We start from the raw sequence: 15,673 nt of genomic DNA on the forward strand, positions 1-15,673 counted from the left end.
AATTTCTTTAATTACGCAAAAAAGATTTTAATGAATATGCATAACTCTGAAAATAAAATGTGAAAAAATGACTTAACGAGCATGTGTAACTTTAACAATAAAATGCAACAAATAGCAAAATGTGAAGTAACACAAATTATTACCTCTGGGAAATGGAGCTTGCTGAGGATTTTAGGGGAAAAGATGTCAAATGACGGATGTTATTTAAGCAATATTTATCTACAGTTTTTGAGAATTTTTTTTGGAAAAGCTTTTTAACATATTTATAGTAACAACTAAAAAATACTGCAACAGCAACTGTGGGGGAACAGCAAGTTGGAAGAAATTAGAGCAGAGGTGAAGGAAAGAGCTGCAGGCACAGGGATAACCTGGACAACAGGCCTGGGACTTCAAGACATCCACAAGGGTCCTGGAGTGTTAGTAAAGGTATACAGGGAGAGCAAAGGAAACAGTGTGGCCCATGCAATGCAGGTATGAATATGCTGGCTCAGCAGGGTTGACAGTGCCATGGTTGAGATTCCAACATACTGGTAGACCAGGGACACAGCACGTGACTCCAAGTGTAGCTCAGCGAACATTTCTCCCTGTCCTGATGGCTCAAGAGGCTGCCTTTGCATCTGTCCTAATAATAACTAAATTTGACACAGTGCTGAACCATGAGTCACATTATCAGGATCTTGAGTAAAAATAGCTTAAATGTAGCTATAACCAAAAGTGCTTAGAATCTTTCTTTGCTCTTGTCCCTATAGACCAGTGATTCTTAACTTGTTTTGGATCACTGATAACTTTGAGAATCTGATCGAAGTCATCGATCATCTCTATGAAAAATCTCAAGTACACAGTTGAAACACCTTGGATCTCAGGTCAAGAGCCCCTGTAGGAGTCAGGCAGGAGGTTAAGACCAAAGAAACACTTCAGTCTACGGAAAGGAAGGAATCAGCACATATCTGATGGTTACAGCTGCTCCCAGAGCAAGGCTATCCTGGGCTGGCGGGAGGTAGGACAGCTTCCTTTGCTCAGAAGCAGAGGGAGGTTTGGGCCACAGATGGTGCTCTGCTTGACCACCACATTCACAGGAGCTTAAAAAGATGTGCTATCTCTGTATTGTCTACTGGTGGTAGGGCCAACTAAGAAAGCCCTTCCCAAGAGACATGTAAGTTATCAGACAGGAAAGCAGAGTTCTGGAAATTTGTATCAAAACAACCGGAGTTGAAAAGAGTGGTAGATTGTACATGTGTATGTGTGTGCGAATGCACATACAAGCAAGGTGTGGGAGGAAGTTTTAAAAATAGTAACAAGAAAGGCCTTCTGGGTTGGCCAAGAGGAGACAAAGAAGCTTTCCGTAGTTGTGAGCAAGGCTGGAAGGAACTGGAAAAGAAGGCCGAAGATTTTTTTTTTTTTTTAAAGCACTGTGTGGCCCCATCTTACCTGCAATAGTTATGCTCGCCTAGGCCCCCCTCCCCGTTGGGGTATTTCAGAGTGTTGTATGGATGCTGGAAAGTCTCGTTCCAGAAGAGGCATGGCTTCCCGCCTTGTAGTGCCGTCCAGTTCTGTGTTCCCCTATAATCTGCACCATTGGCTGTGAAACATTCTAGGAGAAAGAAAAGACAGAGCAAACTAATTTTCTGGCAACATTCATAGTCTCCTCCCTCTCTGGTTGATGTTTTATTTGTTTTGTTTGGACCCAGCTGGAAATGGATAGTGTCTTGCTAGATCCTGGACACTGCGAAGTTAACATTGCTAGGGCTGAGTAAATCTGAAATGCAGTCCCCTTCAAATGCTAGGCTAGTCTTGGCACTAGCTTGTCTATAGACACTTTACAGATACTTTTCCCCTAAAGTACACAGATCCCAACTTGGATATAAACAGGGAGCTGAAACGTATTGAAGCCCATGAAGTGAACCAGGCAACCCCCAAATCTGGGAACAGTTGGTAACAGCCATCGCAAGGAATTCTGGGTGCTTGGAGGGGGTCACTGGTCTCACCAGTGTCTCTGTGTGGTAACTAGAACCAGGTCACCAGCTCTCCCCTACAGTCTGAAAGGCTGCACTGACACTTGGATTTAATAAGACCATCGGATACAGCAACGCTTTGGAATCCCAATCACACAAGTCTGGGAATGACTCACATTCCCTGGTAATGAAGAACAGTCCTCTCCATGCTGTTTGAGATAGAGATGCAACAGAACAGACAGTCAACAGGAGGGAACCGGGGCCAAGTTGGCACTTTCTCTCACCTCTTTCCGAAATTCCTCCCTACAAGGCACACTGAACATCATCTCAGATCCATTTAATAAAATGACAAAGCCCTTGCAGGTGCAACAATGTGCTTCTAAAATCTGCTTCTCAGACTCTGGGGGGGGGATGGGAACTGAGGCTGATAGGATTTCCCCCCACATATTGCATGCATTAAATCCACAGAGGTTCATGAGAAAGGCACAGTACAAAGAGCAATTTTTAAAAATTAACTTAGTTGAAACTGACAGATAGAAGTACTTCAAACACTTCTTAAAGATGTATCACTAGGAACCTGACGATCCGGGGGAGTGACACTGACATTCTCAGCTTGCTTTCTCTCCTGCCCCTGGCATGCCCTGGCCTCTAACTTCCGGTGGGAAGGACTCGGCGCTGTCTCCTGTGCAGGGCACGCGCCTGCTCCAGCCCAAGCATGGGAACAACATGAGCGCATCCACATTCTAGGAGATACTTCTTTTACTATTTAAAATCCATCCACAGACGATCTCTCTACCTGTACCTCCTGCCTCCCACTATCTGGGCCTTTTTTGGTCTGGAATAGCAAAATAACCTGGAATTCCAGGCTGTAGAGAACATCACAGCAATTTATCATGTTTGGTGTGACATTCATAATGTTCACAGTCAGTGAGACTCATCAGGTACCAAAAGAGCCAAACACTCTGCCTGGAGTGTGCATAAACACAAAAGTTCAAAGGTAATTCAAGGAGGCAGCTCAGTGTAGATACACTGAATCGAGAGGCTAAGCTCTGGTTTCTTGTCCTGGACCTGCTGCTGGTCAGCTGTGCGACCTTGGACGAATCACCGTCATCCGTGGCCCCACTAATGCTCACGTTGTGCGTCACCACGTGCCAAGCTCTGCTCTAAATGCTTTACAAATACCAACTCCCTGCCGACCCGGTGGGGAGGTCCCTCAATATCCCATTTTACAGATGGGGCAACCGGGGCACTCAACCACCCCCTACCATCCTTGCTTTCCCCATCCTCTCCCTCACCATACTTCCCACTCATCAGCAAGTCCTGTTGACTTTCTTAAAATATATACCCTGAAACTGCCCTCTGCTCTCCATCTCGGGCGCCACCACTTTAGTCCCGTTCACCATCAGAGGCCAGTACAGCCTTGTTCAGGACCCACAGCTTCCACTTCAGTGCTCCCGCAATCCATTTTCCCCACGGTGCTCAAAGTTCCCAGGAACCTGTGAGCACTGGGAACGAAACCCAAACGCTTCATCCTTGCCTGCAAAGCCCCAGGCCTTCCCTCCCCGCACCCTGAGCTCTTCTAGTCCCCCGCCATGCTCCTGCCACACTGGTCTGCTTCTAATTCCGTAAACACATCATGCTATTTCCTGCCCAAAATGTTCTTCCCCTAATGCCTCACAGTGCAGACTAAATGCTACCTCTTCAGAAAACCCATCCCCACCATCTCTACTCCTAGTTTTCTGCCTTTTGTCTGTTTGCCTCATAGCATTTATCATCACTAGAAACAGATTATCTGCTGGACAGGGAGAGAGAGACTGTGTGTGTGTGTGTGTGTGTGTGTGTACACCAAACCCTATCCCAACTCCAGGGTTAGAGTGGGACCTGGAAACCTGTATTTCTAAAAATCTGCCTAGGTGCTTCTGTTAAGGGATTTGGCTTGGGAACCACTAGACTAGATGATTCTAACAGCATCAAGCCAATCTTTTGCCGATTGCTAGAATTTTAATTCCTATAATGCTAATACATCTTTTTCTCCTACCACAAGTGGTTGAGGAGTGGCCCAGGAGCCAGAAATGCCAGCCAACTGATGAAAAGCGTTAGCCATAGACAGCAATTTTCAGGACAGTGGGGTCAGTGTTCCCAGAGGCTCAGATGACTTGATTTGTAACACAAAAGAATGTGGTGGCCATCCACACCTGTCAGTCCTCATGAATGGGGATGAGGTGGCAAAGTGCAGGCTTGTTTGCTTCAGTCTGTTTCTCCTAAACCCAAATCCTATTCTCAGTTGCATTAGGGAAACTGAGGCAGCGTACCACATTTAATGATTATTTTTTTAATGGATTTGCCTAGTGCATATCAATTGTGGAAACAAAACAAGAAAAACAAACTTGAACATTGTGGAGTAAAGTGATGTGCGCATCTTGATTTCATCAGAACACCAGAGCGGGTAATGAGGACCCCTCCTTCCTTATTGTTTACTGCTATAACACTGACATAAGCTTTGGCTAGATAAACAAGAAATGGCTTAAACCAATAAAAAAATATCACATGGCCAGCTGTATACTTAGGCATTCAGCGAAAGGGAACAAGCAAAGGTGATAAATCTCATGTCTAGGATATCATTAATTAATCCATTCAACAAATATTTATTCAGTACATACTATGTGTCTGGCACTGTTCACAGCACTGGGGCTACACTGGTGAACACTCTGCAGTCACGGAACTTACATGGTAACAGGGGAGCCACGCTCCTAACAAACCAATTAAATTCACATCAGGTAGCGAGGGATGCTCTAAGGAAAAAGAGAGTAAGGGGACAGTGACTCAATGACAGGGGTTCTTTTTTAGGAAGAATGGGCCAAAAACGGCTGGAGAGGAGGAGGCACTTGAGCAGAGATATGGTCAACGGGAGGAAACAAAACCATGTGAACCACGTGGGGAGAGTGGTACTGGCAATGGGCACAGCAAATAGAAGACCCCAGTGTGCTTGGCAGGTTTGGGGAACTAGAAGGCAGCTCCTCTAACCGGGATTAGGGTGAGTGGGTGGGAAGTGAAGAGGAGGGGGGAGGAGAGAGGAAAGGCCAGGACACACAAGGTCTAGAGCGTTATATACATCAGATTTTGGCTTTTGTTCTCAGTGTGAGGGGAAGCCAGTGGAGGGTTCTGAGTAGAGAAATGACATGATCTGACTTATCTTCTAAAATGACTGTCTAGCTGCTGGGTGGAGGAAGAACTTGGGAGAGGCAGGAACTCAGCAGGGAGATCAGTCAGGTGGTTACTGCAGAAAGGGTGGCCTGGACCAGGCTGGCGGCCGAAAGATGGTAAGAAGTAGCTTAAGTAGCTGGATGTGCTTTGAAGGGAGAGCCAAAAATATTTGCTGAGAGGAAAAGGAGTTGAGTATAATCCCAAGAACATGGGCCTGAGCGGAGACACTATTTACTACAATGGGGAGGACACAAGAGGGGCAAAGTACCTGGGGTGGAACCCAGGGTTTGGCTGTGGATTGGTTAAGTCTGAGACACCTTTCAGAACACTGGGTGGAGATATACAGGAAGCAGATGGCTTGATAAGCCTGGAGCTGAGGAAAGAGGCCGAGCGAGGCTGGAGCTAGAAATGTGGCAGTAACAGCACGGATGCGTGGAAAGAAAGGGATTACTTTGGGTGGAGAGAGAAGACATCTGGGGCGGAGTCTGGGGGCCCCGCAAAATTTCAGGGATGGAAAGAGGAGACCCTGGCACTGATGAGTGAGAAAGTGTGACCTGGGAGGTGGGAGAAAAGCTAAGAAAGTGTGTGTGTCTCGGATGTCAAGGGAGAAGGTGCCCTGAGCAGGAAGGAATAATAAACTGTGAACCCCAAGGAAACTTCATTTCCTCATTTTCTCTGGCCAGACCCCAATTACCTCAGAGAATTCATCTGTTTGACCCTATCTCCCCATCAGAAAACTCCAAATGTTTTGTTGTGGGGATTGAATGAAAACAGCCCTTATGTTAAACATAAGCCTGACAGAAATTTACTAATACAGCAGAAAATTTCCTCGATGAGGCTGACATTAAAGCACGCAGAGCACTAATTCAGCCCTTCTAAGTTGGTAATTCCTCATCTTTTCCCCCAGCACCAAAATCCTCCAAAGTATCATATATGACATTTATTTTTTAAATTGGAGATGCTAATTTCATTGAAATTCCCTTGCGATAAGTGAATCACATTAGGGTAATCAAATCCCTGTTTGAGAATCTTGAGCAAACGGTTTTGTGCCAGCCAACTATGTTGTGTAGGACCTGCTACCCTATGAAGGCCTGGAGGTCATTTCCGTGGTAGTAAGATCTGCAGGCAAAGGCTCCGTGTTCTGGTGAAAGCTCAATACTTCTTCACTACTAATAAAAGCTAGCTGGAGCCTTCTCTCACAAAGCTATTATTGTTTGTTATGCTTAGAATTTCAAAGCGTTGCGTATAAAGAAAAGACCTGATGCCGTATATATTCTAAACTTTGATATTTATACCTAAAACCCATAGGATCTCATATATTCACGTGCTGTATGTAAAAGCATTTGAAGATTTCAATAATTTACAGGCATAAACTGTAGAAGACCTAGAAATAGTTCCAAAAAATATTTTCCATATTACAATTCTCAAAGTCAGTCTTCCTCTTGGAGAATAGCTTGAAAAATAGGGACCTGCTCCCCAGACAAATACCAAATACACAACACGTACAATTTCAGAAGCGCTCGTGGAACCCCTTAAGCCTTTCTATGTAGCCCCAAGATCCATTAAGTCTAAGGACCCCCTAAATAAGTGATATCTACAGAATACACAGACACATACACATAGAAATTTAGGATTGAATATTTAACTTCGGGTTATGAAATAGTTTAAATCGAATACTGTTCTGCACAAAAAGCTTCTAGCAGGAATGTGGTAGAGTAAGAAAAGTGTAGCTAGGGGCTGGACCCAGACTTGGCCTTGGTTTACAAGATACAGGCACTCAGCTAACCTCTTTGAGCCTCAGTTTCCTCTAAAATGGGGGATTAGGTTAACTACAGCTCAGGGCAACTGGAAGAACTGGATGATGTGCAAGTAAAATACCTAGCACACAGCAGGTGCCCAATAAATTATTACTATGTAATTATAAAGTTTTTAAATAATCAAAGGTATTATAAATTTGAGACCATCATGATCATATATTTCATTCTGGTCCATAAAAATAGTTATCCGTACAAGGCAATATATCCAGTTATAATTCTGATTTTTTTTCTTTTAAGATTTTATTTATCTGTCAGAGAGAGAGAGAATGGCAGGCAGCAGCAGACTCCATGCTGAGCACAAAGCATGATGTGGGATTTGATCCCAGGACCCTGGAATTATGACCTCAGCCGAAGGCAGGCGCTTAAACAACTGAGCTACCCAGGCATCCCTATAATTCTGTTTAAAGTTATCAGGCTACCAGGATAGAAAATATATATGGTGTGAGCCTTGTGCTGAATCCAAGCATTCAATGAATAAGAGGTAAGGAAAAAAAAGGTATAATGGAGCAAATAGATTTTTCTTAAAATTTCAAGTGTGATGAAACACATCTTTGTTTATATGTTCTAACGAATCATATAATCCAATATCTGTACTTGGGGCGCCTGGTTGGCTCAGTTGGTTGAGCATCCGTCTCCTGGTTTTGGCTCATGTCATGATCTCAGGGTCATGAGATCGAGCCCCCTGTTGGGCTCCATGCTCAGCGGGGAGTCTGCTGGAGATTCTCTCTCCCTCTGCCCCTCCCCCTGCTCACACACACAAGCACTCACTCTCAAAATAAATAAATAAATCTTTAAAAAGAATATTTGTACTTATTATAAGTGAGGAAAATGCCAAGTTAAAAGAATCCCAGGCAGTTTAACCCTGCCAGCTTGTACATGCACAGCATTTTTAAAGTTCATGTTTAAAACTATGATAAGATGTTCTCTTAAAATAATTAAAACTTAACATATGTAAGACAGTGGTAGGAAAGCAGCAGTTAATAGAAAAGACGTGCTATTCCTTGACAAGATTTAATAAAGTTGAAGAATGTGTTCTCAATGAGGCTCTATAACTAGGTAATTCCTAAAATTTTCTCATTCTGAGTCTAGAATATTCCTAGTTTTCTGGTGGAATTACTAGCTGGATCTTTATCCAGGAGGATTGTCAGAGTCACTGTTTTTTGTTTTTTTTTTAAAGATTTTATTTATTCACTTGACAGAAATAGAGACAGCCAGCGAGAGAGGGAACACAAGCAGGGGGAGTGGGAGAGGAAGAAGCAGGCTCCCAGCGGAGGAGCCTGATGTGGGGCTCGATCCCAGAACGCGGGGATCATGCCCTGAGCCAAAGGCAGACGCTTAACGACTGAGCCACCCAGGCGCCCCAGAGTCACTGTTTTTTTTTTTTTAAACATTTTTTTTTAAAGATTTTATTTATTTATTCCACAGAGATAGAGATAGCCAGCGAGAGAGGGAACACAAGCGGGGGGCGGTGGGAGAGGAAGAAGCAGGCTCATAGCGGAAGAGCCTGATGTGGGGCTCTCCCATAACGCCGGGATCACGCCCTGAGCCGAAGGCAGACGCTTAACCGCTGTGCCACCCAGGAGCCCCCCAGAGTCACTGTTTTTAATCCATCAAAGTTAAATGCCCTATAGAGGACCACTCAGAATTTCTAGTGATTCTACGTTGGATTAATTCAGCTGGTTTTGACCCAGGTTGGAATCAACATGAATCAATAAACACTAAATTCAATTATGGCATCTTAAAATAAGACCGCAGAAAACATTTTCCAATGGGAATATCTTCTGTTCCTTTAAAGATGTCTCTAAAATTTGGTAAGTGGGTAGAATTATAGAAATACAAGGCTTAGGTGGAAAAAGCTCCTTTTACTATTTAGAGGGCAACACAATAGTGTTGTCAACTGTCTGCTCAACACACCTACTACCCTGCTGGGTTTCTGGTACGGACTTGTGTCCAATGGGCACTTGTGGGTACATCTTCAAAGCTCATGCTCCTGGGAAAAACTACCTTCTGCACACAGACACTCAAAAGCACTACAGGAATGCTTCTTTCAGTTATGTGGAGCCCTGAAGTAAAGAGTAAAGAGACACATGTCTGTGGGAAGGCAGTGGTTCCAAATGTTTTCGTACCCCAACACGGCTGAGGTAAGAGCAGTGATTCCCACGATCATTTAGACTTAGGTTATCAGATCTAGACTAGGGAGAGGATAATTGGGGAAGGGGTTCCTCCATGTACACACTACATATAGGAAATCACTGGAATAAAGAGGAAAGGACACCAGATAACTAGCTGACACTGTGTGGTTTGAGCAAATCACCTGGACACTTAGGGCCTGTTTCTTCACCTGTGAAACAATGGGGTTTGAGACAGATGGTCTCAACATCCCTTCACTCTAAACTCAAATTTCAAGATTCTATCATAATGGAACTGAAGTTCAAAAGTCTATTTGACTAGAGAGAGTACTGATGGCTCAAAATCTCTTCCAGGCTTAAACTTCTCTAATTTTGGGGCACTCGGCTGGCTCGGTTGGTGGAGCACGTGACTCCTGATCTTGCGGTTGTGAGTTCAAGCCCCACGATGGGTGTAGAGATTACTTAAAAATAAAAGCTTATAAAAATACAATAAAACAAAATTCTCTAATTCTACATGTTTCTCTCATGGAAGTGACAATTCTATGGTAAAAAAAGCAAATAACTCACCTCCGATGTGGGCCCTGAATCCATCAAAGAGGTGCTTAAGCACTCTTTTTGCTTAGAAGAAACCACATCTTCAACAAATAAATTACAAAGAAAAAAGAAAAAGAGGGAAATCCAACAGGTTAATAGAGACTTTTGTCACATCACCTAAATGTACATTGCTTAGATCCCAAGTTAAACTGTAAAACAACTAACGAGACAACCAGGAGAATTTGAACAGTGATTACTAACTGGATATTTGATAATATTAGGAATTATTGTTAGTTTTTCCAAGTGTGATGATGGTAATGGTACTAGGTTTTTGAAAAGAGTTCTTATCATTTAGAGAGAGATACTGAAATACTTGGAGATGAGATGAATATCTGAGATCTGTTACAAAATAATCCAGTTGGGGAGTTGAAGCAGGTACAAATGAATTAATATTGGCCATTGTTGATAATCTCGGAAGCTGGGAGATGGATACACGGGACTTCCTTATATTCTTCTATTTTTGCATGTATTCTAAATTTTCCATAATAAAAATTTGTTAGAGGATACCTTGAAAACATGTTGTTTTGTAATTAATTTACCTTTTTCTCTATTCAAAAACTATAAACAAACTAGTGGGGGAATGGGATAGGCTGGTGATGGGTAGTAAGGAGGGCATGTATTGCATGGTGCACTGGGTGTTATACGCAAGTAATGAATCATGGAACTTTACATCAAAAACTAGGGATGTACTGTATGGTGACTAACATAATATAATACAAAATTATTAAAAAATTAATAAAACAAAAGTTGGCTTAATGCACATTAAAAAAACTATAAACAAACTCAATCAGCTGTAAATTCAGTCATCTAAATTCAAAAAAGACATGCACATATCATGTTCTTGGGCTATGTATTAACAGTTGAAATGACAATAAAACAAGCTGTACTTCAGCCCAAAAGAAATAAAAAAGAATCATTCTAATATTTTTTAAAGTTATGTTTGTTCATTAAAAAATCTTTGTTTTTTTTTTTAAAAGATTTTATTTATTTATGTGACAGAGAGACAGCCAGTGAGAGAGGAAACACAGCAGGGGAGCGGGAGAGAAAGAAGCAGGCTTCCCAGTGGAGGAGCCCGATGGGGACTCGATCCCTGAATGCCGGGATCATGCCCTGAGCCGAAGGCAGACGCTTAGCGACTGCGCTACCCAGGCGCCCCTAAAAAATCTTTTAGGTCTTTCTTTTTATTCTAGGAAACAGTGTCATTTTTTTTTTTTAAGATTTTATTTATTCATTCAACAGAGAGAGAGACAGCCAGCGAGAGAGGGAACACAAGCAGGGGGAATGGGAGAGGAAGAAGCAGGCTCCCAGTGGAGGAGCCCGACGTGGGGCTCGATCCCAGAACGCCAGGATCACGCCCTGAGCCAAAGGCAGATGCTTAACTACTGAGCCACCCAGGCGCCCCAGGAAACAGTGTCCTTAAAAACAGTAATGGAAGAAAAGGTTATGCCTCTCAAAGTTATTTTAACTAAAGAATTTATACTTTTGGAAGGGGGCTTGAAGTCTTGTCTTTGACTCTCGAGTTATTCATCTCTATTAAGAGATGAAACATTTAATTACTTAAAAGACTATTCCAAGAGAAAAACCTACTGTAAGCATAAGACCAGAGGTTTAAGTTCAGAAGACCCATGAAAACACTTCAGAGAGGACTCCTTATTATTTGTTATATAAAAATTTGAAAAACAACCCAGAATGCAGTGCTGCCTGGGTCCCAACCACTCTTTTCCCACCTGGCTCTCATCTTGAATATGCTCCACTCCTACCCAGGCAGGACCCACTGGAAAACATGCCGTGGTTGCCACTGTGAAGGACATGAGTTTCTGCCAGGAACAGTCCCCATGAATACGCGGCAGTGACTGAGGGATTTAAATCAAGTATGCAGTAGTGCTTTAGGGTATTAAAGAAACATATCATCATCAAATTGAAGACCAAATGATAGCTTCTGAGGAAGAATCTGGCTCCGTAACATATATAGGGAGATGAGGCCAAGCTTCAGTGAAAGAATGGACACACTCAGACAGAGGTCGCCAGCTCAGAAGAACTTCAGTTTCGCGAATTAACCATGGATTTTACGGCCGGTGCCACCAGAACACATCTATCACGCTTTGGTGATGGCACCTGTCTTGATATACTGTATGAATACAAACAAGTCTACTTCAACCTTGAAATGAAATTTCACACTAAACATAGTTTTCACATGAGGAAACAGGAAGCTTAAGATGTTTTAAAGCTCAAAATCCAGTTCTCTGATGGCAATAACTTACTGCCTTATAAATCAACTCTAAAGGAAACAAAAACAAGACAAAAAGATGGAGCACTATTCGAGAGGTCAGTGTCTAGGACAGATAGCACTCTACTCCTATAGAAACTGGCGGCTCTAAAACAAGTCCCATGGTACACGCTGCCACAGCCTGGTCAGACTTGATCACCTTGAACTAGAACTGCTCGAGAAGCACCTGGCGCTGCTTCCAGTAGCCCGTGAGTTTCTTGAGCATCTCACTCATCTTCGTATCTGCAGCAAGTACAGACCACTCAGAATGTGACCGGCAAACGGTAACTGAATGAGGGAAGCAGGTGTATGGGGGAACTGAGGTAAAAATGCATTACAGACATATTCGGAGTGCCTGGTTTCCTCACCAACTGATGTCTCCAGGCTAGCAATCATGACTTACCTAGCAATGACCTCTGAGAATCTGAGAAGTTCCAGGAAAGCAGGTAAATGAAGCACTTGGAAATCAAATACTTGCTATTTAAACGAGAGGAATCTGCTATTAAAAGGAGACCTATGGTGAAGCCATTTGTAACTGGGAATGATCAACCCCCTTTTAATGAAAATACGCATTTTTTTATTCTGCATGTGGTTTAAGCAGGAGACACCTGGCACAAATCCACACTTTGCCTCAACATGTCTTGACCAACACTATTTCACACTGTCTGAAGCTCTCAATCAGTATAAAAGGAGATAAAACAAACTGATATAATCTAGCTTCTGGACAAGTTTCATCAGTATTGCCTGTGCCCTATTGTTAATTTCAGATAGCAAGAAAGTTCCCATATAATGGAGTCCTGGAGGGCAGCCAACACTCATGGGAGCCAGGCTGTGGGCTATTTAGCTTCCCTTGGTTGATCCCTCAAGAATTCTTGAGTTGGGAGCTGACTAGCAGGTCAACAGCATATCCCTAGAGCACATCTTTAAAGTAAAACCTAAAGCAACAAAGTTGTAGTCTTTTATGAACTGGCAAAGGGAGAAGTCCGAGTCAGAGATGCTGTGCATACGGCACGCATGTGATAGGCACTTGTTAGCTGGTCCCAAGATAAAAACATGATTCAAGCGACGAGTTTCGGAAGTTCTGGCCAGGGAGACGGTTTTGGGTGGAAGGAAAGACTCAGTGTAGCATTAACTTACAAACAAAAACAAGCAGAAGCTGTCATGTCTAGCCAGCCAGAGCAATAAGGGTGGATGGTGACCAACAGATTGATTTCATAGTCAAAGGTATAAAGTTTCACAGATCTAGAGTTGGGTTGCCAGATTTAGCAAATGAAAATATAGGATGTCAGTTAAACGACAAAGTATTTTTAAGGTAAGTATTTTTAAGGTAAGTATTCCTAAATACTACATGAGACAGACTTACACACACAAAAACTATGCATTATCTGACATTTAAATTTAAGCGAATGGCCGGTATTTAATCTGGCAGTCATACTCCATGGAGAGTAGAAACACGCTGAATCTCAAATGTCCTTATTCCACTTAGGTTTCCAAAACACTGTCCACAGAAATGCTTGAGAACTCAGATATGGATAATGAAGAATCTACTTTCTTAAGAGTGAAAGGAGATGTTGATCAGAGATCCTTCTCCTAGGTCACAATGAAAGAAAGGACAAAAGAATAATACAATTAGGATGGGGTTTCTCAACCCTAGCAATATGCACATTTGGAGCCAAACAGTTCATTGGCGGGGGGGGGGGGNGGGGGGGGGGGGTGGTGGTGGTGGTGGTGGTGGTGGCTGTCCTGTGCATTTTAAGATGTTTATATAGCAGCACCCCTGGCCTCTACCCGCTAGATGCCAGTAGCATATCCTACCCTACCCCACCCCACTGAGTTGTGACAATCAAAAATGTTTTCAGATAATAAGAGGCACATGGATGGCTCAGTCGGTTAAGTGTCCCACTCATGACTTTGGCTTAGGCTCTGCGCTCAGTGGGGAGTCTGCTTGGGATTCTCTCTCTCTCCCTCCCCCCACTCACGATTTCTCTATCACACTCTCTCTCTCAAATAAAATAAATAAATCTTTAGGGGAACCTGGGTGGTTCAGTTGGTTAAGCATCTGACTTTTGATTTCAGCTCAGGTCAAGATCTCAGAGTCATGAGACTGAGCCCTGAGTGGGAGCCCAGCATGGAGTCTGCTCAAGATTCTCTCTCTCCCTCTGGCCCTCCCCTGCTCTCTCTCTCTTTAAAAAAAAGAAAAAAAAAGTTTCAGATATTGCCAAATGTCCCCTGGGGACAAAATCTCCTCCAGTTGAAACCACTGAATGAGACAAAATGGTCAAATAAACAGAAAGTGTCATATCCATTAACCAGTGGTCACATAACAAAAGATTCTTCTCAAGGGAGAAATTCTCAGCTTGCCTTGGGCCCCCTTAAGCCCATAATAAGGACGAGACGCCTAGTCATTTCAGTTAAGACAATCAAAAACCCTTCATCTGCCACAAGTGCTGGAGAAGAATCTTTGGTGAGCCAAGCCAACAAAGCTCAGCATGGCTATGCACACATCACAGCAAGCAGGGCATCCTACCCAGCCTTTGAAGACGTTCCTTTTAAGTTAACCTCCCTTCCAACTAAACTTTTTCCAAATCTCTTCCTGCCATTTGGAAGTTGAGTGATTCTCAGCTGAAAAGGCCTGTATATACGAGGTGCAGATGGCGGCAGTTACGGCCCTCACCAGATGCTGCAGTCTCTAATTTGATTGAAAGGATATAATTAGACAACAGAAACACTTTAATGAAAGAGCAAAACATGGAGGGAGGGAAGGATTGAAGGCCCTTAACTGATGCCAAAACACCCACCAGTAATAGAGGCTTTGAGTCTGGGGCAAGGGAAGGGGAAAGCCCCTTAAAAGGACAGTCCCCATCCTGTTTATTTCCCCATAGACATAGGAATAGGGATTTTATTATTGTAGATTTCCACTGTATTTTATGTGGGAACAATCTGATTAAAACCAGAAGAGTCTTCAGAAGAACATCAAAGAAAAACAAATATGGCTTCTGTGGTCATTATTAAAAATATTTTTACCAGCCCAATAATCTTCTTTGAAGATGAATTTTTATAGATTGAACAGCAGCAAGTAATTTACATACTGTGATGGCACTGGTTAATGATCGCTACCATTGTAGAAGAGGACCACTTGGTCGCCATGTTTTCATGCAACTTTAGGCCACCAAGGAACGTGGACAGCCATTTAACCTTTCTGCTTGGAAGGCATAAAGAAACCATGTAGAATCAGTCCTACATGCTGATGCTGCAACCATTTCGAATCATCTTTAAAAGTTGCTTATGCTGTTTTCACTATTTCTTAGCTTTCAAACGTTGAGTGTGAGTATACTGTTCTGGTTCTAACCAAGAATCTAACCAAACTGAAAGAAGTCCAGCCCTCAAAGTCTAAAGTTGCTAATGTGGTGTGACACTCGGTTTGGAAGCTGCTGCGGCCTCCTCAGCCCACCAGAAGCAGGGCCCGCCCTTGTGGTAAATTGAACAATAAAAGTTTAATGCTTTGGCGACTTGCCAAGGATTAAATCAGTGGCAAGAGAAACTAGAAGCTGGGCCTAGCAGAGGGGCAGCCCCTAGAGAGTCCTGTTATAATTGGGAGGAATAAAGGCAACCTTGCATGTTAGGTGACCTAAAATCTTTTGTCTGCCAGGTGTCTGGTAGCACCTAACTTCATTTCTCTTCAAACTGTTACTAGTCTGGGGATGCCTGGCT

At 43.0% G+C, this 15,673-nt stretch overlaps 1 protein-coding gene across 1 annotated transcript in view; it reads right to left on the reverse strand.

Moving 5' to 3' along the window:
- The window catches only part of KREMEN1 (kringle containing transmembrane protein 1), a 54,198-nt gene extending 42,001 nt beyond the window's left edge, over positions 1-12,197 (reverse strand). The window contains exons 1-2 of the mRNA XM_034638027.1: positions 12,150-12,197; positions 1,429-1,688 (exon numbers count right to left, since the gene is read on the reverse strand). Of these exons, the coding sequence (XP_034493918.1) occupies positions 1,429-1,688; positions 12,150-12,197 (308 nt within the window). The remainder of the gene's footprint in view (positions 1-1,428; positions 1,689-12,149) is intronic.
- Positions 12,198-15,673: the final 3,476 nt, after the last annotated feature.

This window comes from Ailuropoda melanoleuca, chromosome 12 (assembly GCF_002007445.2).
Source record: "Ailuropoda melanoleuca isolate Jingjing chromosome 12, ASM200744v2, whole genome shotgun sequence".
NCBI classification, from domain to species: domain Eukaryota; kingdom Metazoa; phylum Chordata; class Mammalia; order Carnivora; family Ursidae; genus Ailuropoda; species Ailuropoda melanoleuca.